Here is a 27,270-nt window from a genome sequence, read left to right as displayed (position 1 = left end):
CGCGCGCGGGTGCTGGAAGGGGACCAATGCCCACCCTGTAGCTCGCTCACCCTCTCTCTTGCTTCCAGGCTCCTCTCCATGCCAGTACTGGAACAGGAATATTCTTTGGCATCTGCTTGGTTACTGGAATTGTGGCTTTTATCGGATATTCTTACCTCAGGTTCAGAAAGAGAAACACAGGCTTCCAGCACTTCAAGGTAGGTGGCAGATGGGAACACAAAGCAGGGGGGCAACACTTCCCCAAACCCACCGCACCTCCCAAACTCACAGCATCCAGTTTCTCCTTGCATTTTATTAAGCTAGAAACATTCCCAATCACTTCCCACTTGAACCATTCAGAGTAAGGCACAGAGAAAGCAGGGAAGACTCACGCTTGTCTTGGGCACGAGCTGACATTTACCTACTGCTCCCCCAGACCTCTCCCTCCACGGTGCCCGGTGGTCTCCTGCTCTCACAGACGCTTCCAACACCAAGGACTGGCCAAAAGCTAATTTAGGTACACAGCACCAGTGCACAAGCCTTTGCCTCACCAGAAAGCTCACCCTTAGGGAAGCAGGTGATGACAGCCATTGAAAGGGCACCTGTTCTCTTCCCCCTCCTCCATGGCACTGCTAATGATTTTGCTGCTCTGGAGGTTGAAACATTTGATAGGAAAAAGGCCAGATTAAAAAGGGAAGCAAATTGAAACAATTGTCAGGATTGAAAAGTGCGAATTTTTATACTGACATACTCTCATGCTTGCTTTCTCTTAAGTAACTTTGCTAGCCTTGCATAGTATCACGACAATGCGAAACCAGCCAGCAACAGCCAAGCTACTCAGAGAGGAGGGATGGCAAAAAAAAAAGTTACAAAAGATACAAGAATCAATCCAAAAGAAAGTCTACCTGGCAGTAACCAGAAATCTCTTCCTATTCTAGCACCTGCATGTAATGTGATGTGAATCGCCTTCTAGAAACAAAAAACAGGTCCCATGAGTCAGGGGGAACACTTGTATTTTCATATAGTTGCAATGAGAACACTCAGGACCAACCGGGTACCTTTTATCCCAGGCACAGTGTCAGGGCAACACTTTGCTGAGGCTTAAAAATAACAAGGGAGAGATAAAAAAGAGATACCAGTGTTAAATGACTTGAGATTATACAACAACCCAGAACACAGTTCATGCCTGGATACACTGATTTAGATAATAAAGCCAGTTCAGTCACAACACTGCAGTTGGTGGGGAAGCTGAAGTGCCCCACTTAATGCACTGCAGGAGGAGGATGGATTTTAAACAGCTTTGGGTGATTTTGTGTAGTCAAAAGATGACACTGATGTAACATCACTGGACAAGCCACAGCCTTCAAGTATCACCAACCCCTCATACGAAAGTTCTTCTGCACTGACTCCCCCAGAACCTACATACGATCTTTTCTCAGTAAGTGTTCATTTTTTTTATTTTGATTTGAGATTGACACACAACTAAAACCATGGTTCCTTTATGAAAGGGAAGTGTCTAGTTAGGAAAAAAAAAAAAGCAAAATTAATTTGGGAAAACACCATTCAAGTTCCCAGCTTTCCTGTCTCACCGCTGCTAGAAACTGCGTGGCCTCACAAGGCTGTGGTCTACAGCTGTATCTCAAGTAAGGACTAGTGAGGCTGCAGCCTACCTTCAAAGAGAGATTAATTAAATTGGACTTCAAATGCTGCTGGATGCCAGTGACGTGTCTATACAAACATAAAAAGCCTTGCAATTTTGTCTTCGCTTCTCTTTGCTGGAAACTCAGCTGAATGCCATGCCAGCACCCTGCAAAGAAATGCAACGGGAAGGGGACTGGGAAACACGGGAAGGACAGATTGACTAAAGCCAGAATATCTGAATAGCCTCAATGGTCCAATTTAGTAAGACCTTCATGTACCTGCAGAGTCTGAAATCAAAATAAACCTTTTTGTATCCAGTAAAAAGACTTGTTTGGTGCAAAAATGTCAAGTGCAAACTCTGCCATCTGTATGGACAAATTTGCCAAAAGGTGAATTTCCTTTCTTAATGCAATGTTCAAGTCTGATTTTCTTTTTCTTCTATTTTCTAGGATTCGGATGACCAGCAGCTTATGATGAGTGGTCCTCATGATCAGAATTAAAGACTGAATTTGGCATTAGTCAATTCTAAAACACATTTCTATTTACACTTACTGTGAAAAACAGCACCTACACATTTCAGGGAATAAAATCTCGTTACAAATTAAAACCCAGAAGAGTACAGCTTTGTTTAAGATGCAGTCTGTAGAGCTGACAGTTTCCAACCTCAGAAGCGGTGGCTGTATCTGAGCAATATCAACTAAGAGTGCCAAAGACAAACCTGAGTCTCAGCTAACCTACCCCAAAGCAAACAGGAATCTCAGTGAAAAGTATAAGACTTCCACTAGCCTGCTATTTAACCACTTTCATTTTTCTTCACCGACTTTAAAATGGCCTCAAACACACTGCTAGCTTGGCTAATATCCTAAATCCGCTAGTACTCCAGCTCTCTGCTTTCATTCTGGCTCAGTTACAACTACAACTTGCAAGTATGAAACAGAACACGGGTTAAATTTGTATTTTTAACCTCAAAGGATTTTTTGCTAATATGCTTTCTTCTGAGAATTTCAGCAGCAGGAAACGCAAACGTCCTGTCTACCCTGCTTGCCCACCCTAGCTGTTCTGTCTTTCCTTCAACTTGACCACGTTTTGTTTACATCTCGCCTCACTGTACAAAGGGAAATAGTAATTGTAGCACCTTTAGCAAGAAGTATAGATTATATGAGGATATTAAGATAGTAATCAATTTTTACTTGAGCAATTTTTGTGAAAAGTGGACAATGAAGATTATGTACTTGCAGCTCATGTCCACATTCAGATTTTTGGGTCTGTGAGGAACAGAAGCTACCTGCTTGTTCACATGCTATTTTTACCAAGCACGTTAACACTGCCTTTCAACCAATGCACAGCAATAACAGCTCTGATTTTCACCATACTATTAGTACAGTAAAGTTTGATTCGCTTTCATTTCTTTCCCTCAAAACCTCAATAGCATAGCAAATTGTGAGAACATTACAGAAACCACAAAACAGCCAGAAAAGGAAGATTTTCTTGCTGGCAGCAGTAATGTTTCCCTGTGATATGCTTCCAGGTGTCTACCACGTGTGGGGCGCAGGAGGGAAGGGGTCCCTGCAGAAAAGCATTAGTGACCTCCGAGAGCAACCCTAGGATGCCTCCTATCAAAACAAGATACACAGGCAAACCCAGGGTTGTAGGGTTGTTGACACAACCGTCAAGCACAACCAAGGGAATCTAATGTGTAAATGTGCCTGGGTGAATGAGAGACTGAAATAACTTCCCTAACTCCTCTTATCCTCCCCCCGCCTCCATGCCTGCCTCTTTTTACCTATAAGGTATTACAAAATTTAGAACGCACACACACAACCACACACACATATTTAGGGGACTTTTCACGACGGAGTTTTGCAATTAATACAACTCATGTTCTTTCCTTCTCCCCAGTCACTCAAAGTATTAAGGCTCATAGGGACCAGAAGATAAAGTCCAAGCATTTATTTTTGTAATAATCATTAAATATTTTTACCACAAAAAAAGTTCCACAGTTCATTAAACTCTTCTTTTACTGGCAGACTATTCTCTTCCATGTTTTTGATAGAATAGAATGAAAATTTCTTCTTGCTTTGGTGTTCAAATGAACTATATTCCCAAAATGAAATAAAGAGACACTGCCCTTTAAACATGCTCAAAAATCTCTTTGAAGTCAGTAACATAACAAGGTTAAAATAAGTAATGCAGACAGCGCCAAGGTGAAATCATTACAAAAATGCAAGACATTTTTAAAAGTTAAAGAGCATTCTAGAATTGAAAAATAAATAATACATTTTAAAATTCTCATTTAAATTCATATTATATATAGTTGGGTTGTTTTAAAGGAACATAACCCTCCCATAATTATTTTATTTTCATGCAGTGTTGTTTATTTCAAGAAGTCATGCAATATAAACAAGATTTTACTTCAGCTGGCTGTTGTAACATAGCTTTGTACAGAAGTTTGATTTATAAGGTAAGAGAAAGGAAGGGGGAGAGGAGAAAAATAATCTTGAAACAAAAGTATGTATTATGTGGATAATGTCATCCAACCCAGTCAAACTGTTCCTGCTTAACACAGGAAAATTAGGCAAACTGACCCGTAGCCAGCTTTAAAAGAATAAACATCACAGAACTCTAACCAGCAAAACAGTATCAAATTCAATAACACAGAACTGAATAACACAATATTATTATTTGCTGGTAGTAAAATGGAGAACGTACAGTGGTTTGGGGTTTGTTTTGTTTTTTTTAAACAGTGCATTGAAATCTCTGGAGCATGAGAGGTGCTACGCACATGTAACACCAAGTTCGGCTCTAGCTGAGCATTAGGGTGAAGAACTGAAGGCAAATTGGGGATATTTCCATCCCCATATTTCATTATCAAGTTACACTAAATATTTCTCCCACCAAGTCTCCTGATAAAGCCAAACTAACTTCCTGCAAAACTTTATCTTTTTCTTCCAGCAAAACAGTCAGATGAACTTACTCATTTCAAGTATATTCATCTGTTTAAATACACACACACACTTCGTGTTGCACATCAAGCTTGAAACAGGAGCACAAGAAAACCATGAACATGAAATCTATAACCACCTCTGAGAACTTCAGACTGATTTCAAGCATACAGGAAAACTGCTTATGAAATTCTGCAGGCTAGATTAGAATACATTCCTTAGTTTGCAAACATGCTTTTAAAAAGACGAAAGATACTGCATATGAAATTCAATACAGGGACTTGCACATAATACAGACAGGTTAAAAAAAAAAAAGAAAACTTTTGGTCACCAAAAGTTTACCCGACAATCATGGTAGGAAGCAAGTGATATCCCAAAATGAAATTAAGAATATCAAATACTATGTATTTTGTCAATTATATGTTTTTAAAAATAGAGCCTTTAATAACTAAAATTTGAAAAACATTAATCATATTATGCCTTCTAAAATGGCTGGGGTGGGAAGCACCAGTTAAAAAAAAAATGTTTCCTTTGGATGCAGAGAAAAGAAAGCATCCTTATTTAAAAACAACTATATAGCAGTTCTATAAAGTGCCTGTTTGAGGAAACACATCAACAGATGTTTTCCTTGTGCAAAATAGACATTTTTCAGCTCAAATCTTTGGAACATATGCACTACCCAGAGTTTGTGTTCATGCATTACCTGCAATTTCAGTAACTGAATAAAAATTCATGTTTGCACCAGCAAAATTATTTTGCTTGATGCAAACTGTCCACCACCCCCCAATTCAGCTTTGAGGGCTTGAGCAAAAAAAAAAAAAAAAAAAGAGTCATCAGAAAACTCTGGGGTTTGTTTTCTCATTTCTTAATTTTTCTTTCAACTCATTTGCCCATTGTGCGTGTTTACTTTTGACTGTAAGAGTCCATTACTGAAGGCGATATGAAATACATTCTCCTCCATGGAACAGCAAAACCACATTGCATACCACTGTAAGACACTTAAAATTTTAAAAAGCAGCATTTAGGATCGATCCAAAGCCTGACAGAGATCTATCTCCACTTTGAAATGCAAAATGCAAGATCTCTTGAAATGGCTTTATTATCAGAGAGCGGATACTTAAAGTGTTTTGAAACTTAAGAAGAAAGGTGCCTAAAAGTTAATGAAAGGAGGCTGAAGCAGCGCAAGTTACAGCCACGTTCAGTTTTCGGCTCAGGTCCACCTACAGCCAAGCTCAGACATTATAGGAACAGAAACTGCACAGAGAGGGGGAAAAGCCCATCAGCCTGAGCCCGCCGGTACCGTCATCCCTGCAGCGCAGCAGAGCCACAACAACACTACAGCAGGTAAGGCTCTAGCTATGGCAGCCGGGAAAGTTAAAACGCGTACACTGTCCCTCTCAGTCTCACGGTAAACTGGCTACCGCGTATTGCTGAATTACTAATACTGGATTTAAGCTTTTCGGTGCTAAGATCCGTTACAGGGTCCAGCTGGAGTTCTGATCAGGGCCAGAACAGAGAGTATAGGTATTTCTTTGTAAACTGCAAGGCTGCAGATTGAAATTTCCAATGAACAAACAAAAACAACCACCCCAGAACGCCACCAGTCCTTCCCCTCAAATTTGTCCTCCCTCCCAGCCCACTACTGTTTTGGCAGTCCATCATCTCTTCCATGTGTAAGAGGAATTTTCACATCTCTGAGCAGGAGAGGAGAAAATAGGTACAATGCTTATGAGAACAAGTATGAATTACATCTAAATCAAGATAACAGATTTAAGTGACTTAAATACATGTACATTCAAAAAAATATATATATTTTCCCATTTTAGCGAGAAGCCACCAAGACTTTATTTGATTTGAACTGTCTCTTGTAGGAAAGGTATTCTGAATGTACCAGTGCACAGCTGGTCTGACCAGCCAGGAAGTTCATGCTGCAAAGGAGTCCTTCTTGGATAAAATGTGTAGTCAGGCTCATAGTTCAAGAGACAACTCAATGATGCCATGTAGATATCCGCAAATCTAGAGAGACGTCTTAGGAAATAAGTTGGATTCTCATCAGTTCTGAATAAGCTTCCAAACTGTGCATTGAAAAAATTCCTGTTCATCTCCCTGTCCCCCAAAAAAAGAAAACAAAGAGAATGAAGTGAACATACCTGCACACATCTCTCTACCAGCTAGCATCCAGAACCTGAAGCAAGCAGTTCCTATAATCTGTTCTATGCATTATTCTCTTGCCATTGCACTCCAAACCACTTAAATGCACCACGTAAATTTTTGCACCTCTTGCACATATGTAGCCCAGACCTAGCAATTACAGAAGAGCTTCACACTTCTCCCACTAAAACCAGTGATAAGTTGCTTCTGACTTCAGAAACATGACATCTCAAGCTTTCCTTTCTAGAGACTGTGAAAGAAGACTTTTGCCTTCAACTAAATCCTAATGACACCCACTTGTCCCAAAGATAAAAGACTTTTTACCACAAAGATCTGGCTCAATGTACACAAAAAAACTTAAAAACATCTTGGAATTAACTTCCGTTATTAGTCACTGCCAAGTACCATTCCCATTTCATTTACTTCCACATTTCTGGGGAAGGCTGCTGGTGGCACAGCTGCTGGCCTTGCCGACTGTGCACTTCACACCCCCTGCATTTAGGGATTGCTCCTTCACGATAGTAGACTTTTAGGATTTTTAGCGCTATTACCTATCTTTGTGATGAGTCCACTGCTAAATCCAGTGTAGCGCAGAGCCCAGTTTCTGCATATTCTAAAATATATTGTATGTAATCTGAAGAAATCATCTAAAAAACCTGAAGTGACCAAACTCTTGATACAGAAACACATTTTTAAATCATACAGAAGTAAGTCTGTGTAATGAATAGCTACGGTGACAGCTGAACGTAAAGTGACAGGAGAACTGAGATGAGAAGGAGAAGTATTTGATCTGGTGTTACTCTTTCATGCAGAAAGTCAACATCTGTTCCAAAGAAGGGGAACAGGGGAACCCCCAAAGTAGGGGTTCATATGCACAAAGGGTCAGAGGGGAGAAGACCTGCGCAAGAGACAGGTAGAACATTGCTTTACACAAATAATTTCAGGAGGTCTGTAACTACTGAAGAATATAAATCAAGGATGGAGACATATTCTGAAGAAACCTGTGGACAGGACACCTGGCTACCATGAAGCATATTGCAAATTCTTCATCTCCCATGTCTTACCTCATTTCCTTTCTTTCCTTCTTCCACTCCTCTAAAATCATTTGTGAATCAGGATCACGGTGAACCTGGAATGTAAAGAACGGATGACAGGTAACTAAGGGTGCCCTCATAAACGAGCCTTTCCATTCATAAACCCTTATCAGCTAACAGGACAAAAGCACGCTTCAGAAATCAGCATGCAGAAGTTATCCACATGCATTTTAAACAAGCAAAAGCAGAAATCAATCCAGGCTGACCAGTGGAGGAAGGGGACAGAATTTTGAGAAAAGTCTTATTAACTAGCCACATATATAAAACTGCATTTATTTATCTACAGTCAAACTGGTGAACTTTACTCATGTCCAGCATTTAGAAACTTGGCTGAATCCCTTCTGCTATATAGAGCCTGTTACACGCACAGAACAAACCTGCATGTGTTCCAGTAATCCTGTCAAGGTTTGCAGCCAGGTCATGGTTTGAATGTACTTCTCTGTGTTCATGATTTTAATCTCTGATCGTAACTCTGGAATAATTGCACCAGTGCGCCAGCCATGCTTCAGGGTCAAATCCTATTTACCAAGAAGAATTACAAAATAAAATGTATTAGTCTTAAAAAGAGCTGCTTAAGAGAACTGAAGAATTTGACCATTGTTTATCCCAAAGGGGCATTAATTTAATTGCTTCCTGTGTATAAGCAGAAATATTAAACAGTGGGACCTAACTGTGCCAATAGGCAATAGTTTAGTTTCCAAGTAAGCTCCAAATCCCAGTTTTAAAGAGAGAGACAGACATAAAGAACACACAAGCACTAATTCATTATGTTTAAAACAAACAGTAGGAAATTCCTCTTGTAGATGAGACCTCTGCTGCTGTCAGAAGTATCTGGAAGAAACAGTGTATTGGGTTTGCGGTATTTACCCACACACTCAGCTGACAGAAGGGTCCTATGCAGTCCCCAGCTATTCAAGCTCCTCCTGACAACTACAAGATGAGGCGGCTGCCACCTGTGCCCTCTCCTCCATTGTGCCAGAGAAGAACAGAGCTGCCGCCTCCTTCCTTTGGCCCTCAGCCTTCTGAAGCATCCATGCTTACCTCTCTTTTTAAAAGCAGACTGGGGCAAAAATGTTAACATCTGCTGCTGCTGAAACATGTTACCGCAGCTTGGTTGTGGAAAGTCATATCCAGGCATTCATTTGCAATCAATTACAAAAGAGTTAGGCAGTGGTCATTTAGTCTGAAGTAACAGTTTACATTCGTTTGTAAAGTAGTAAGAAAATGCCTGGAGAGTGGGGCTACAAACCATAGCAAGATCTCAAGAAGAAAGTAAGTTTACCATTAGTGACAGAAAGATTGCCTCCTGCCATTCAAAACAGAAGTTCATTCAGCTCTTATCACACTTGGTAGTGTCATCCGAATCAGTCACAATCCTGTGCATTTGGATATCTCTGCTTACTCAAGGCTCCGGGGAGACCTTCCAGCAGCCTTCCAGTACCTAAAGGGGCCTACAGGAAAGCTGGAGAGGGACTGTCTACAAGGGCATGGAGTGATAGGACAAGGGGTAATGGCCTTAAACTGAGGGAGGGTGGATTTCAATTAGATATTAGAAGAAATTCTTCACTATGAGGTAGTGAGACACTGGAACAGGTTGCCCAGAGTAGTAGTGGATGCCCCATCGCTGGAAGTGTTCAAGGCCAGGTTGGATGGGGCTTTGGGCAACGTGGTCTAGTGGAGGGTGTCCCTGCCCACGGCAGGGGGGTTGGAACTAGATGATCTTTAAGGTCCCTTCCAACCCAAACCATTCTATGATTTTATGTTACCTCTGACACAATCAGTACCTGGATCAGGAATACAACACGCTCATTCCTAAGCACTGCTTGTAAACAAGTTAAATTCTACCAGTCAGGTGGAAAACATGGTCTGCCTTTTATGGCACCAATTTTCATCACTTTTTCTTTTTGCAAGAAAAGCAGTGTGGCTTAACTACCAACTCAAGTTTTCTTGTATTTAGAAATCTTAAATGAAAGTGTTATATTGAATAACTGGGGACAAAGAGAGGAAAACTAGCAAAAAGCCTCATCTTTTATCCTATTTTGTGAAAGTAAACTACTTACTGCCAAGTCACTGTAAATGTGATCACCAAAGTAGAGAACCTTAGAGCCCCTCCAGCCAGTAAGCTTCAGAAATTCGTACAAGTTACCCTGCAGAAACAATGACACATACATTGTAGTGGAACGCAACTTGCACCTTCACAGGCATGAAAAAGCAATTTAGTACACCCCTGAAAATATTTTCTTATTAAGAATCTTGTCCTCAGTTTATATATTACAAAACCCAGATTTTACAGGCGGTTTCAATACTATCACTTCAAGAGACAAGTAAACTGCAGACATAGAGTACCAACAATGAATTTGTACCACTTCAGTCATTAAAATAATTCTTTTAAACATATCTACTTTTTAGAAGCCTTTATGATATCTAACAAAGTTTGGGATTCTAGGAAATAGGTATTAAATTTGAACTGAAAGAGTTTATCGAAAGCATACCTGTTTGTAAATCTGACCTTTCTGCAGCTTGTGAATTTTGTCCCAAAGCAACACTCCCCTTTCATTCACTTTCCGAAACGGTCTAGAATAGAATTATATACAATTGTTACATTACTGTAGAAATTCTGTCACTTTTTAGGAGGAGAATAGCATTTTACTATTAAAAATATTCATTTTTCAAAAAGGAAAACATGCTCTCTAGCATCTGAACTTTTTGTAATAGACAGAAAAAGCAAGGCTCCAAAACTTCACTTTACCCAGTGAAATGCCATGTATCTCTCCAGTATACCTATGATATTTATAATGGAGTTTGAGAACAACTGTTGAGAACTAAGACAGGGATCCCAGACGGAGGGGAAGAAACTGAATTGTCTGCCATTAAGGAGAGAAATACAAAAGAAGTGACGATGTGTAAAAATCCTGCCCAATACCTCATTTTGTACAACTGAACAAGAAGGGGGCAAAGGTCTGGGGGCAAGATGTAAGGAAAAGTTCTTTTTAAAATTAAATGAAAAAAAAGTAAAGGGAAAAAATCCCACCTCCCTCTATCACACTTTCAAATCCTAAGTACACATAAAGGAATAGGTCTTTTTCAAGTGTAAGAGTAGTGCATACGCATTACAAATATGTTTACTTAATTGAACAACTAGTCCAAATACTCCAGCCTGTCAGCCAGTCTGCCCTTTAAGTATCACGCATGACTAAAAAAAACCAGACACAATGAAAGACATTTCCAGATAAGGAGCCGATTCTGAAAGGCACCAAAATTTCTCAAGTTTATTAGGAAAGGAACGCACTTCAACTTACAAGCTACGATGTTAAAAACAGCTTCTGTGATCCTAACTCAGTCCAGTAGACCTGTAATAGCTACTGGAACTTTCTCAGGCAAGAAATGGTGAACATTTGGACTTCAGAATTGAGTGTCAATGCATTATGTAATGACCTTAAACAGGATCTCACCAAATATAATTTTATTTTACATTGCATCCAAATTAAAACATTTCAAAACATGCTCTATAGCCTAATATGGAATAAGCTCCTTGAATCGTTCTTTACTGACTGGATACTCACCTTCGCTTATCATTGAAAAAGTTTGGCTTATCGGCCTGTACAATGACCACATCAAAGAGATCCCTCCAGTCCTTGCCAACTATGAACTTCATGCCTTTGTCCCTAAAAAGGACAGAGGGATGTTAACAGTAGTGGTTATCTGTGCAATATAATGAATTATATTCGAGAACCTCATCCTCCCCATCCTTTAAAAATGTGTAGTTGAACAGGAAACAACTGTTCACTTACACGAAGCTGCTGGGACTGTTTGTGATGAGAAACATCTTCTTGCCATGATCAGCCAGCTTTGCTAACACCGCACGAGTTTGTTCGGCATAGCAGATGTATTTCTCTGTGAGGATTGAGGAAAACATAGTATTAATTGAAAATGTTTTTCACAAGAATTTTCTCTGCATTCAACCAAGGGTTCAGAACATGAAGGTATATTCAGCAAAAGCACCTTAGACAAGTGGAAGTAACTCTTTCAAGCTTTAAAATTTAGAATTTGTAATCTTAAATAAGGAAGCCAGAAAGATCACTACACTATCAGTGAAAAAAGCTCTGACAGATGATCTCATTAGTACTTACCAATATCTGCTTCAATTGCTCTGTACATTATTCCTTTGATGTGGACATCCCTGATTGAATCCTGTCAGGAAAGCAACAGAGCACTAAAGAACTGAAAAATCTTTTCAACTATAAAACCCATGCTCACTGCACAGCAGTAGTAATCTGTTTTTAAAACAATTCCTTTCTCTGAATTACACTTTCAACTTTACAGAAATGCCTTGTCATGTGCATTATGTATATGTCACCACTAGACAAAGAGTAAGCCTGTCCTCTAAGAAACTAACTTCATACTTTTGGGAAGTACACAACTGTATAGCAAAGGGGCTTTCTCATGTAACGACTGTGAAAAGAGTGAAGTGGGGTGAAAGCCCTCTGCAGAAGCAGAGTCATCACAGATTTCTAATGAACTTTGCAGCAGAACACATTCCTTTCCTCTTGCAAAAACAAAATCCAAAATCTTTAAGTCGGTTACATTTTAGATTATGATCACTCCTAAATGCCCTTGTTATTTAAAAAAGAAATTTATAAATAAATGAAAGAAGCTAAATGCTTAAGCAAAGTACCCATAAGGAGCTCTGAAGGCATTTGGCAGCTCTCCTGAGCCAGCTCTGCACCAGACCGCTTTGTTTAGGACAGTGGTACTGCCATTTTGGTACTTACACGGGGTATGTCCTGAAAATCCTCCAAAAACGCCACTACAGGGCTTCCAAAACGTTGGTAATGCTGACCAGTACAGAAGTTTCTACAAACATTTCAGCAAAACCCACAAGAACTAGCCTTCTGACTCTATGCAACCATAGGCAGAAGGGAAAAATTAGTCTGGAGGTCAAATGTTTCTTAAAAATCTATCTGTTCTACTTGGGAAAGTGACAGATTCAACATTCAGGTGCATCACATATGCTGAACAACTACACGAGTTTAATACATGTCAACAAGGGGCCAGGAAAAGGTTTTGGATTTAAAACTTGTGCAGACAAAATACCATCAACTTGGACATGACCTCTTCTGTTCTTAAATAACCATGACATAATTTCATCTCCTCTGCAGGATACATCCTGAGGAATCAGGAGGGTCAAATTAATCATTATTACTAGATTTTTCTGGAGGAGGAAGAGAGGAAAACAGGTGAAATAGATATGCCAAAAGTAAGAGGCAGCAAATGATCTATAGTAGCAAAGATACAGAGAGAGTACAATGGAAAGCTCCAAACTGGAGTTCCCTATAGGCTCTTAGGATTCCTGCTAGTGAGAAAAGTATACCTTTAATAACAATCAAAAGAAGCTTTATCAACGTACAAGAGCTCCTTCACTTTCCCCATTCACACCTCAAACCTACAGAAAGAGAAACAGCCCTAGAACATTAGATTTAAAACAAATTTTCAAATTATTCTGTTTCTTTTCCAAGGTCTACCTTCATTTTACTTATGTTTTTATGGTTGTATAGCAATAATTGCTCTATACAAAACCTAAAGTTGAGGTATTTCACTGGAGTTGAGACAACAGATTGAAGCTTCCTGAAGCACTCGCAGGGAAGACACAGAAACGTAAAGGTTTACCTAATCTTCAAAGCTAGTACCTTGACATCTTTGTACAGATGAACAGGCTCATAGTCTATGTTGTTTTTCAGAAAATACTCATTCACACAAGAAAGGAGTGTCATTTCTGGCAAGGAAAATATATCCATGAATTGCTTCATTGTATTTCCTTGTGAGCTCTGCGGGGGTGGGGAAAAAAAGAATTAAAAAAACAAGTCAGGCATTTCTCAGACTAGAAGACTTTCACTCATTCAGTATAAACATGTCAGCTTAGTTGCAGATACTCAGCTTTTGCCGTCACTGTTCACATTGCTTTAGATTCTTTTTGAACTAACAGACTTCCAATAAAGTAACTCCAACGGAAAGGTTGGCTTTATTTTAAGAATTTATCATGACTCATTACTCTTAGCAGTATTTTAATTCATAAACACATAAAAGACAGAGATCAGCTAAAAGTCAAGAGAAGACCTTAGAGGCCTTCACTGGAAGCCTGCACTTCTGTAAATAAGAGTGATGTGGGGATGAAGGTTTTATTACTTTTTTGCAATAGGTGGAATACTGATTAGGACTGCAAAACAATTTACCTCCTTGAAAAGGGAGAATAGAAAGTTGTACAAATCTACAATAACTAATGCAGGAACAGAAGAAAATATTTCTAGTCTGCAAAAGCCGTAACTATAGTTAAGTTTCACAGAAGAAGAGAATCTCATTATACAAGAGCATATACTTCTCAAGAAGAAAAGAGGTAAAGCAAGCAGCACACTGTTCAAGATCACAGAAACACAGAATGGTTGAGGTTGCAAGGGACCTCTGGACGTCATCTCATCCAACTCTCCTGCTCAAGCAGGGCCACCTAGAGCCGGTTGCCCAGAACCTTGTCCGGATGGCTTCTCAATATTTCCAAAGATGGAGACTCCACAACTTCACTGGGCAACCAACCCATGCCAGTGTTCGGTCAGCCTCACAGTAAAGGAAGCGTTTCCTGATATTCCTGTGTTTCTGTTTGTGCCCATGGCCTCTTGTCCTGTCACCATCCTTTCCAAGATCAAAGAAAGCACCGATGTGCAGATACCGAGGGATCCCACAGGGAATGCCAGGGCAATATTCAGAACTGCTGCAGAGACTAGATTTGGGAAGTCTAAGTTCAGCTCCTTAAAATAAGAACGAGTGTGAAAACAACAAAATGCACCACAGCACAAAGAAGGGCCTTTCACATCAACATGGAATTAACATCCATAAGTAAAAGGGGTAAAATAAACTTGTTTTTTACTAAAAAGACAGCACCACTTTTCATTTGGGAAAGAGGAAGGAACCTACCAGCAAGATCAAGCTTCCCCACAAAGTCAAATCCTAAACTTAAAAGCTTTATCTTTTATCATTCATCTTTTGTCAAATCCTCTTACTGTCACTATGTCAGCTTGTACGCAAGAGATGCCTCCATACATTTACTTGCTGCTACATCAGCTAAGCCATTAGACCACCAGGAAGAAGTATATAACTGGGGTAAGGCATCAGATATGCTTCACTTCCCATCCTTTATCTGATTTGCTGTGCAACACTGAGCAAGTCACTTGATTTTGCTGTGTTCTCTGTGTGTATGACTGGGCAAGGGAACAGCGAAAGAAGAAACTAAAGCAAGTGGCAGAAAGAAAAGGTGTTTGTCACTTTAGAGGGCAAACTTCACATCTAGCACTATAGGTCAATCATGCATTGAGAAAATATAATTGCTAGTAAGAACAAAATACTAACACCATTACCCCCACCAAAAAAAAAATAAAATCACTTTAAAGAGCAGTTTGTGGGTTTACCTTTCCATAAAAGTCACTCATTTGTTCTAAAGGGACATGGGAACCATCATACATTGCAATGACTTCTTCATCTGGGACAACACTGAGGCCTCTGGAAAACAACATTAGCTTTAGTTCAAAAGTCAGACTAAAATTTTCAAGTAATTACCAAATGAAAGTCTGACAGATTAACGCTTGGATCTGGAGCTTATTAAAATACTAATAATGTCATAGGAACACTTGAGTCTGTAAGTTAAAACAGCATCTTTCTTTACAGAACAAGTAACATTTTAACAGGCTGACGCACACAGAACACATTCCAATTTTAAGTCCTTTTTACTTTCTTACGGGAAAAAAGCTAATTAGTCTCCACTGAAGCTATGCCTCAAGGGTTTGTAAGTAGTTAGAGCTTCCAGTTTCTTAACACAAAGTAATTCCTCGCTCTGCCTTTGTTTCATACAGCACTGATGATGCGATAGTGTTTAAACCAAATTATTCTGTACTATGACCTTGAAGATTCAAGGGAAAGAAAAACATACACAAACAACCTTTAACTAAATAAGAATTTCTTTTAAACTGTATCAACAGTTCAGTTTCCTAACATTTAAGATTACTTGAAGGATTTTTGACAAGCAATTAAAATATAAAAGTATAACAACAAACGGGGAAGAAGGATACATTATCTCTCCCCAGAGTTTCTTTATCAACTATTAAGAGATTAAAGGCTTTGTTTTGAATGTATCAAGCATCTTGCACTAAAGCATCTGCAACACTACAGGCAGGTAAACATACTCACCAGAGGACACAGAAGTGTTGAGGTTTTGCTCCAGATTAAAGAGCACAAATGAAAACCAGATCATCTGGTCCCTTTTTTCCAAGCCTACTTATGGTTTTTTGCAACCTTGTAAGAAAAACAGTTATTTCATGCCTCCCTTTCTTGGTCTTACCCAGAAGTCTTGTGAGGCATTAAAAAATAAATTAAATTAGTAAGCCTACTACTTTCAGTGTTCAGCATCCACACCAGCTTTGCAGTGGAAGGGCACGATACGTGAACTTCGTCAGGGCTGCGATGGTAGCAGAGTCCCACGTTACCTAGCTCCTTTACTGCACTTCTCAATGATACATCGACTTGTACGCAGCTCTGTGCTACTGCAGGTAGGACTCCAGCATTCGAGTTAGCGTTGCGCACAAACAGGGCAGATAATACTTTAGTTTTTTAACATACAGAGTTCAGCGTCACCCATCCACAGCAGTAAATACAAAGAAATGCAACCAAAATGTTAAACACATACTAATACGATCAGAATTGAGAAGGACTGACTCATCTTCTAGTCTGCATTTGAATACTGCTAAAGAAAACGTGCGTGGATCAGGAGCTACTTAAGCGCAAATCAAGAACGGACAATAGACATACGTGAAATCCACAGAGGAGCGATGACTGTGTTGGCAAAGCTGTAGATTAGTTTTACCAGAATACTCATAGTCTTGACAGTTCACAATGCAGCTGTATAACTACAAAGTATATTTTACTCCACTGACAGCATGGACAGACTGCACTAAAAACACCACAGTTCACCCACAGCAGTGCTCCCACTGCCGCTCTTGGAGACGTGCATTGTTAGAGGGATACCAGAATTGCTTACACCTCTCAGTGCAAATGAGGTTGTACGCTTGGGCAAGTCCTGCTACTTTCAGTGGTATGATTGACCTACACACATACAGAACACGTGAAAGGTTAAAACTAAGAACTAGAGATATGCAGCAACTGACAGCAAAGCTCAGTGTTAGTACAGAAGAGAAAGGAAATCTTATTTTAAACCAAATTAAGAGAAAGTATTGAGTGAAATGGTAGCTTTCACTCTCTCCCTCACACCCACGAGTACCAAGATGCGTGGCCTAGCTGTCTGTCCAGAATTACTTTGGGTGACATGCAGAACAAGGGACGCCAGCTCTTCAACAAATCTCAACACCTCTCTAGAGTTTTCTTGACCAGTCATGATGTGCTAGCTTTGGATGTGCCTTTTGTACTAGGAGTTGACAGCAACTGTGATCTTCTGCCTCTTCATTTTGTCACAGTCTTGAGTCATAAGGTAACATCGCTGATGGACTCACCATCCATATGTCTTCTCATCTAGGTGACTATATGGTTCTAGTCATACCATTGTTCTTCCTGACATCATCTCTCAAAGCCTTCAACCTCTTTTTTGCCCCTCCCACCCATATGGGTGGCTGGAGAAACAGCATGCAGATGTGCTGATTTCTTGATGACCAACTGATCCAGGTACCACCAACACACGCCATCCTTTTGTCCCTTCTATCGACATCTCTTCTGGTGCTCTCACACATACATGTTTCCATTCATACCAATCTTAGTATTTCTACTAAATAACTACAGATAAATGTATTTTTTTTATCACTTCACCTAGTCTTTAATCTAGCAAACTAGCATTTTTCACAGTGAAAAATGTGGAAGTGTGACAGCCTTTTTAAATGAACCTTACAATCAGCAACCTTCATATCAAGTTCTCTGGTTCCCTCCTAGCCCTGCATAAAAAATTCCTTCAAAAACCACAGGAACAGGTTTTGTCAGTTGAAATACACAATAATAAGTCTACATCAGCGGGTATGAAACACGCAAATAAAATCATATAAAGTTTCACTCAGACTCCGATGATACATACAGAACACATTGTTTTCGCAGCTTTAGATCGCTACTATGTTGACAGTATGAGGCTAATGCTGGACCATGTCATCTTGTTTCCTCTTTCACTTTCCTTCCCTTCTTCTCCCAAAGGGTATCTCAGACCAACTCATAGAAGAACAGATCCATGACTACAGCTGACTACTACCTATCTGCCCAACTGGCAAACAAGAAGTAATGAGCACATTATCATCATTTCATACTACCATATACAGTCCCCCATAGCAAATCATCTCAAGGTTGTATTATCTTTTGGCCCCAAAAGAAAACTGTTTGTCCAATGACATTAAGAAAGGTGCTCAGGCCTTGTTTAATTGAAAATCTGGTACCAAGTGTGGTGTTCATGTCAGCTTCATGACAGCAAACTGAGCCGTAGTAAAAACCCTCCTGTCAAAGATCACATACAGTATGTCTATATCATGTAACGAAGAACAGCACAGAGATTGCCAATTTTACATAGATTCAGTAAGCTCAGGAAACGTCAGGCTGTGGGGACACAAAGCAATTGTGCTTCATTCTGCAAATATGTTGTTGATGTGTCCAAACTTAAAAGCTCTGTGCAAACACAGCAAGACCTCTCAAGTATCCCTACAACCACACCAAAAATCATGCTAACAGGCACTCTGCGATAATTATTTACATAGAAAGCAACAGCGGAGAAGTCATCGGCGTATTTTTAGATGTCTTTCAGCACAATGTAACAGCCGGAAACAAAGTGAGTCAGCACTATGTGACCAACCAGCTTGCCAACTTCCCCGGCTCCGAACTGGGGAATCAGCTGTACTGTATCAGTCAGTAAACGTGTGCACGTCTGTGTGTACACACAGAGGTGCAAAGAAACCCCCTTCCAGAAAGCCTGCAATGTTCATTCACGTGTCTGCTTTTCAGGGCTCTGTTCCTGATACAAACATGAGAGATACACTAATAAATGCAACTAAAAGATTAAAAAAACCCCAAGAGTAGACATTTTTATTATAGATAGAAAATAATTTTACCCACCTGTAAACTGTTCCCAGCTGAATATAATGAAAAGCATCGATCTTCATTAATAATGCCTTGCAAGGGGAAAAAAGAAAAATCAGTTTTTATCACATCAACTATTTGTCATGAAATTATAAAAATCAAAACAATTTGGTCTATGTCCCTTCTGTCTCAAGAACACTTTAGCACCTTCACCTCCCTTCATAGCTTCCAAAATACTTTTATCAATGGCTTTTACCTAGGCCTTGCCAAATCACAAAGAAAAACATTGTCCAGTGACCTGAGCTAAGCCATGAAGAAATAACTTTTCTTACTAGCAGATGCCTGCTTACATTTATTCTGTTGTACTCTGTAAGCTGTCTTTCCCACCTCCACCAACCATGACAGCAGAATACCCAAAACATTTCATACTTAAGAGCTATTAAAAAAAAAAATCAAAAAAATCAAGCTTGCTATGAAAGAGAAAAGTATGAAACAACATCCTTACACATCGACAGAGTGAAAAGCTGGAAGACTTAAAAGTCCTGTTTATTTTCTTTGGCTAAGTTCTCAGCACAATACAACTCATCACAAAGTTATTTATACATACCCGGTGCACATCATAATGAAGTCCTCGGATTGCAAAATTGGGATCATAATCATATTTTCTTATTTCTGCAGGATACTAAGAAAAGAGAGCAATGATTTGATTTTACCTCCATAACAAAAACAAATTAAAAAGTTGTTTCTGCAGAATTTTAAAAGCCTAAGTTTTCTATGCTTCTCATTTTCACTAGTCGTTAAGAGGCTTTTTGATAGGTTGGTGAGATTTGCGGGACCATATGTACAGTGTAAGACAAGTCAAACATTTTTCCCAAGGTCAATGTTTTAAATGTAAATCAAGCACAGTACCTAAAGTTGGACATCCAGGTGCTCTGAGGTCATCACCTTTGAACATTAGCCTGTTGTTAAAAAAGTTAATATATGCACCTTTGAAAACAAACTAAATTTTATTAACTTCCTAAAATTTAATAGCTGAGTTGCCTTGCACTGTGAAGTCTCCCCATGAAACAAACTACACAAACACAGTTTTCAACTCAACCTTCTAGCTAGAAACCCAAGAACATGGCCTCATTTAGAGATACCCAAACTTTACTGCTCATTTCTAGTGAAAGAAAAAGCAATACATCATCATCAATATTAACAGGAGCATAAACTAGCATTTTCAAGAAATAAAAGAAGCACAACTATCTGTTTTGACTCCCTCAGTGCAGATCGTACTCCTGATCTTAGATTGTCACATTTGAAATGTAGACCCCAGCGGTGTTTAAAGATACAGTGCACTTCAAATAAACATAGATGGGGAGGAAGGAAGAAGAGAATTCACAATGGCTAATGTTACCTGGAGAAGCCAGGCTCCCCTAACAGGGACCTTCCTCAAGATACCGTGTGTCACAAAGATCATATCCTGAAAGCAAGTTGGGCATTAAAGGGTGAGTCAGGAAAACACCACAGTGACCCAACTACATTTACCCTGGACAGCATTTGGAACACCTCATTGTCTAGAGATGCACATGAATTGAACGTCTGTGCCATGTACTCTTTCCTCAGGTTCTTTACAGATAGCACAGGTAGCTCGCACTACCTGTTAGAGAGTTTTCTAAACATTTTTCAGTCAATTGTAATTTTGTTCTGCATCAAGCATAGGCTAGCCATGAAAAGAAATATACATTAGATGCATGCCTTGGGCTAAGGAGTTTGTTCCTGTGTTCTTAATAGGTAAAATTCTTCAGTCATTTCTGACAAGGCTTGAGAAAACTATCATTTCTTTGACTAACCAACTGAAAGATGATCCTTCATTTCCCTCCCACAGGCTACAGCAGTCTTAGAACTTGAAAAATGCATCTCAGGCACAGTCTCCACCTCTCTACAACAGTCTCCTTACATATATGGCTCATTTACAAGCTTTCAGGGAAAAAGGGAGATTATAGCACTTCAACAGAGGCTCTAGCTACTTTTACAAAAAAATAAATAAATCACAATTTCTCCACAAAGTCTTTATCTATGCTGAAGAGGATTTGCTCTGCAACTGCTGTAGACTGTGCTTACACTGAGCACAGGCATCTACAGTTAAAGAAAATAGTCCCTTCTCCCAACTGAATTATCATCCCTACTACCGCTTCCAGAAAACGTGGGGGAGGCTACTGATCCGAATGAAGAACAGCATCAGAAGCCTGCAGACAGGTTGGGAAGATGTGTAGATTTGGCCAAGGAACATGAAGCAGAAAAGGAAAAAAGGGAAAACAGAGGAGGATATAGAATGTGATCAATTAAAAACTAAGATGTACTGCACATGCCCCAAAGCAGCCACATCAAGCATGAACCAGGAAACTTTTTTTTTTTTTTCAAATTTCTGCTTACTTGAGTCTCCTACTTTAATTTATTCTACTAGAATGCTGTCTTTTTGCATGCATGCTGGTATGTATGAGAAAAAGATTGAGCCTACCTTGGCACACAAATCAAAGCTTCCTTACAAGCCAAATAAAAAAAAAAACCATATATAAAAATTGCACTGTTTGCTTACCCCACTCTTGGTGGGGATACATATATCTGAACTGAAACAGCTGTCCAGATCAGGTGGCACAAGGCCCATATGTTAGGAAAGAAATAAACCCAAGACCAAGAGTTTGCATTCAACACCTGCTGCCACCTTTGAGATTAGCATTAAATTGATGTTTATTCTCTTGGACACACTTCAAAATTCCTTGCTTCCTACACAGCATTTTGCAATTTCTGATGAATTACCTTACACTGCCATGACCAAAATTGGCCATCTTTTAGGTTGACTGTGACAGTCATAATAGGCAATACTATCTAGAAGTTTTTTCTAACGTTAAAGACAAGAAAAACATTAATAGAATAAGCAGCTACAGAGGTAGCATTAATAAAAATTGTTGTCCCTCAATAAATTCCAACAGGACATAACATATTTCAATAAGTTGTCTCAAAAAGTAATTACAGGTTCATTTACTAGAACTCAAGAGATTTTACTCGGGGCAAACCAGAAAGTTTACTACCTGAATTCATTCAAAGAGTAAAGACAGAGCACCATTTGAATTTTTGTCTACAAGAATTAATCATCTTGACTCCTACAGTGCATTGGTTTTTGCAAGAATCACATAGCTTTAAAAAAGTGTATTTACACATGCTACAGTAACATTGCTACCAAGACATGTCAAAATCTTAGGGGGATCAAGTTGTGTATGCTTGTAGCACCCATGAAGTTTCGTTCCTTCTTCCAGGGATATTTATAGATGTTTATATATAGCTCCTAACCTTTAGATTCAAATACAAAAGTAGAATAACACCACTCATTCAGATTTAGGTTGTATAAAATACACAAGCAGTTTTATTAATTAAGCTACCCACTGGAATTTTTTGTGGTGTTTTTTGGTTTTTCTCCTGTAAGTCCTACAGTTCTATAAACTTTCTCTCTTTCAGTCTGTGTTTTCTTCAATCTTTTTCCCTTCAATACCTTCAGTTTACCAAGTCACCCATCTCCCCCCCTGCTTCCTGACACACAGCACCTTCTCCCATCCCCAAACTACACAGCAACCAGCTCCAAGCTGCTTAGATGTCCGCTGGTCACCGTTGCAAACACGCTGCTTGGCGGGGCAACAGGACAGCGCTCCCTCTGAAGGGACCGCTGAGCTGAACACTTACTTGGGGCTTGCTCTCCTGATTACAGCGTCACTGCACAGGCTGCCCCTCCAGCTAACTCAGCTGAAACGCCGGGTGCATACAGAGCACCTCGCAAGCACACAGTGCAGTCAAAGACCTCATAAGAAGTCAGGCTAAAAATATTCCATATGGAAATTAATCACTGCGCTCACAGCAATGCATGCAGCAGAGTAACGGTAACTTTTAAGCTTCTTATCTGTTAGGGTCACTCCAATAATTGACAATCAGAAAAAAACCTCCCCAAAACTACCTCACCACCACCAAAAATAAAAAAATAAACCAAATAAAACTCTATTCCTTAACAGCTGACAGACTGAGCTCTGCTCAAAATTGCAGCTGAGAATAAACCAGGACTTCTGTGCTTCATATGTAGCTGTTGTACAAAATGTGTTATAAAGGGAGCCAATCTAGGATCGAGGCATGAAAAGATGAGTTACGCCCTTCTCAGTTAGAAATTATTTATTCATAAGTTTATTGTTATTGCATTAATTTTACTTACCCGATGCTCATTAATAAGAAGATCTCGAGCTGCATTGAAGATCAGCGTGTGCAAATGTTTAGAATAAAAGACCAACGTGTAGTCGTAATCAAAACCATAAATCTCAATGTCTGACAGGCTCATTTCATTGTTTGAAAAAATAGCATCCGGATTCAGCATGTTACTCATAATTGAGGGAACCAATTCTGGGAACAGGGGAGAGGGGAAGAAAAACAAAACAAAACAAAGAGTTATACCAGCCTTGTAGTTTTATTTAAATGAATACATAGAAATCCATTAGCTATTTCTAAATATAGATAAACAACGACAGAAATAATCAAACTAATTCTCACTAACCAGCTAATTCTTAACAATATGATGCTATTGAAAATGCTGTCTCTAACTTGTCCTGGTGACCCACAGTTTTTATTTGAAGCACACTTTGCATTTCAGCATCTTGCTTATCAGAGAATCCCAGACTCAATATATATAATTTTTTGCTAACTCCATTAACACACTTATTACTGCTTTTGAAAATGAACTTTGGAGTTGGAGGAGGATATTATTATTATTCTAGGAGTCTTGTCTTCTCCCATTATTTGGTCCAGCTTCTGCCCTAGAAACAGAAATGACATTGTTCTAATTTGACATTGCTTTAATTTCTTTTGTTTCACCGCTTCAAGGTTACCACATTACTCAATTTCAACTCAAATAAGTAAACTTTAAGTGATTGCCATACTTTCCAAACAACAGTTACATACACATTGCTACACTCATTAACCTTCTAGCAAATCAGGAAATCAAAAATATTCTACTTATTCTCTACACACATGTACCTAGTGTGTGTAATTCACTTCCATTTTTAAGGGTATACTTCTCTTGATATTTGTTTGAAAAGTGTACTGAGAAGGTAAGGCCACTTACATAGAGCCGTAACATATTAAGTAACTTTAGGACCAACACCAACATCAGTATTAAGCATGCTTGTATTTCTTGTTTAAAAAACTTGGGAAAGCAACATTAGGAGGCTAAATGCTATCCTCCTGGAAGCATAAAACATGAGCATGTTTTCCTTCCTTTCCTTCCCATATACTCTCTTTATAATCCAGCCTTCCCTACTAGTTGAAAAAAGGGGAGCTTTCATCTTAAACCCATGCTCGGAAGGGTGAGTTTAAAGGGAATATGCTTTGTTTGGTTACTTTCTACATATAAGCCTAGAAGGAATTGGTCAAGCTTATCTCAACCCCTTCAGCTCTGAGGGCAGATAACACTACGTACTCCACCACAGGAGAAAACCATCTCAACAAGGCAGATAGGTGTGGGGACTCCAGATCTGCTAGAAAGATAGTGCTGTGTTTTGAAAACTCCAGTCAACTCATAGAAAGGGAAATAACATTTCTTTTGTAAAAGCAATGCCTTAGACTGCTGCACAATAGAAAGTTAAACAGATGCCCGACAACAGACTGTAACCTAAAACCATTCAGCTTTATCAGACACAGATACTCAAGTCTTTTAATTTTAGAGAGAGAAAGAACAGCAATTTCACTGAGTTTAATGCCAAGTTTCAAATAAAGTCCAGCATGTCTTTCACCACAAAAGATCCCAGGAATTCCCCATGCTTAAGCTGACATGACAAACTATATGTTTCGTTTCAGGGGATTTAACAAAGTAAGCCTCAACTGAAACATTAGCTCCTACTATCTCCAGTCACTGTTTATAGGGATACACAAGATAAATGTTATGCTCAGTTGAGGTAAAAAAATAATGAAATGCAATTTGACACACTGCTATTGAGGCAAGTACTCTTATTCTGTAAAAAGAGCCATGAATCATTTAATTAACTTGAAGTCATAACCATAGTTGTGAGTGAACTTCCAAAATCACATTACAACGTTCATTTCTGTATCATAAAGTATTTTTTCAGATGTCAATTGTGCACCCTGGTGAGTCAACATTTGTTTTAAAAATAAAGATATTTATATACCTATATATAGATATAAAGATATTTCAGATTAAAAAAAGCTTGACTAGCATCTGCTTGAAAGCAGGCAATAGAAACACTTTGTTGCTATTAGACATTCTGGCTGGCAGACAGCATCCCAAGTGCTATAAACCTTGGGTCAAAAATCAGGACAGCTTTGTCATCTTAATGCTGTAACTAAGCAAAACGTCACATACTTGAAGCCCTTGGGTGACTTAGGCTGTAATAAAATATTCTGAATTATTCTAGAAGCACTTGCCTCGTCTTTCGCGAACCCACACCCACTGACTGACTGATTTTTCTCTCAACATTACCCTACTCTCTAACCACAGCTCTTAAGTATTATTTGGGTGTGGTTTAGAATGAGAAAACACTGATTCCAAAAACAGGAAAAGAAAAAAAGATTAAAACTAAAAGGCACTTACTCTCTTCTTCCTATCCCTTATCCCACCCTCCAAAGTCCATAGCGTTCTTCTGACATCTCTAACACGGCTTCTTATTTCACTTGTGAAATGCTGCCACTATTTTATGTTTGCAAATGCTATGTTTACACCCAGCACAGCGTAAGCTCCAGTTCACACTCAAGATTCTTAAGTGTAGGATAAGACTATATTCACTTTTTTTTTTTTCTTTAAAAGGGCAAAACATGCAAGACTAAAGCACTACCAATTGCCACTATGCGACAAGTTTTCCCACCTGATGTTGTGGAACTCACACTGTTTCTTCTTTATCAGCTCTCTAAAAGATCACATATTCAAGCACCTTGGTAATATTCTTCCCATCAGAGAAGCAAGCAAGCTTCAAGCAAGTATTTGGCCCTTAACATTTTGCCTAGCTGGGCTGAAGAACAGGGCTTCCCAGTGCCATGCACGTATCGTTAGCATTTCACCCTGGCTTCAACGCTTCTCAGTATTTTTATGGAACCATAGGCAAAACAAACAAGTCATCTAAAACTTCACAGCATTTTAACTTTTTGGAAGAGCAGCCTATTGCAGAAAGCTCCTCAAACAGCCGACCAACGCCAGCCACTTTGCCCAGCCCGAGCTACGCCGTAGAAAAGGCTTCTTGCCCAAGGCACTTCCAACAGCTACAGCCCCGGTGGGTCAGACGGGCGGAGGTCTGAAGGGATCACCCCTCTTCAGAGCAGGGGAAGGAGAAGGGGCAGCCGCCCCCACCAGTGCCTATCCACTGGGCGTCCGGCCCTCGGGACCCACCGAGGTGATGGTCTTACCCGCGCTCCCAGCTTGACCCTGGGAGAGCGCTGGAGACCACCAGAAAGGAGGGCACTCGGACACCAGAGCCGCGATGACTCCGGGAGCGGACGGCGGCTTGGCCGGGCGCTGCGGGACGGACCCACGAGGAGAAACTTGCTCATGTGCCCCCTCACACCCACGGGCGCCTCGGCCCCTGAACCCTTCACGCCATCGGAACGGCTCCCGCGGGGTTCGCCGTTCCTCCTCTCCCAGCCGCCAACACGTCTTTACTTGCTTTCAGACCGGCGGCACTCCGACCTGCAACAGGAGGAGGACCGGCACGGCGGGGGAGCCGTGCTACTGCCGCCCGCGGGCCCCGCGCCCCGGCCGCCGCTCACCCTTGGTGACTCTCTTGGCCTCCTTGTAGCGCGACCACAGGTAGCTCTTCATGTCGGGCGGCGGCTGCCGCCGCTGCTGCTGCGGGGCCACGGTGCAGTAGGGAGCGGCCCCCGCGGCGGGCAGGGCCCGGCACCGCCGCCCGCCCGCCCGCACCCGCCCCGCCGCCAGCAGGGACCGCGCCGCCGCTGCCATCCTCCGCGCCGCCGCTCAGCCCGGCCGTACCGCTCCGCCGCCGGCTGAAGTCACTTCCTCGGGCCCCGCCCCGGGGCAGCGCCGAGGCGGGAGGCGGGGCCCGGCCCGGCGGCGGCAGGTATCGCTGTCCCGCCGCCCGCCTGCGGGCTGAGCGCCGGGACCGCCCCGCCACGGCCGGTGCCGGCCGCCCGTACGCCCCGCCGGTCTCGCCTCGCCCCCAGCGCGCTGGGTTTTGGGGGGCACAGGAGGTGCTGGTTGTTTTGCTTCACCGGGAAGCGGTTTTCTAAAGAGCCGAGCCCAGCTGGCATCCCCCGAGGGGAGCTAACCCAGGTGCGGTTGGGCCCTGGCCCTCCGGTCTGCCATCCCTAGGAGGGAGAGCAACTTC

The 27,270-nt window shown here is 40.6% G+C and overlaps 2 protein-coding genes across 5 annotated transcripts in view; one reads left to right on the top strand and one right to left on the bottom strand.

Annotated features, from left to right (window-relative positions):
* The window catches only part of STAB2 (stabilin 2), an 88,802-nt gene extending 85,233 nt beyond the window's left edge, over window positions 1-3,569 (top strand). For all 4 annotated transcript variants that reach the window (XM_054828409.1, XM_054828400.1, XM_054828391.1 and 1 more), the window contains 3 exons: window positions 69-197; window positions 1,298-1,417; window positions 2,070-3,569. In XM_054828409.1, the coding sequence (XP_054684384.1) occupies window positions 69-197; window positions 1,298-1,417; window positions 2,070-2,120 (300 nt within the window). In that variant the 3' untranslated portion in view covers window positions 2,121-3,569. The remainder of the gene's footprint in view (window positions 1-68; window positions 198-1,297; window positions 1,418-2,069) is intronic.
* Window positions 3,556-26,915, bottom strand: NT5DC3 (5'-nucleotidase domain containing 3). Its single transcript, XM_054828432.1, has 14 exons — window positions 26,693-26,915; window positions 23,142-23,326; window positions 19,512-19,586; window positions 18,941-18,996; window positions 15,262-15,352; window positions 13,495-13,632; window positions 11,938-11,998; window positions 11,599-11,701; window positions 11,371-11,472; window positions 10,300-10,381; window positions 9,868-9,954; window positions 8,185-8,325; window positions 7,778-7,842; window positions 3,556-6,668 (listed from the first exon to the last, which is right to left on the bottom strand). The coding sequence occupies exons 1-14, from the start codon at window positions 26,883-26,885 to the stop codon at window positions 6,407-6,409; spliced, it is 1,641 nt and encodes a 546-aa protein (XP_054684407.1). The 5' UTR covers window positions 26,886-26,915; the 3' UTR covers window positions 3,556-6,406.
* Between the last annotated feature and the right edge of the window lie 355 nt (window positions 26,916-27,270).

This window comes from Grus americana, chromosome 1 (assembly GCF_028858705.1).
Source record: "Grus americana isolate bGruAme1 chromosome 1, bGruAme1.mat, whole genome shotgun sequence".
NCBI lineage: Eukaryota > Metazoa > Chordata > Aves > Gruiformes > Gruidae > Grus > Grus americana.
The sequence above is the reverse complement of the archived record's forward strand: the minus strand, read 5'-3'. Positions and strand labels throughout refer to the sequence as shown.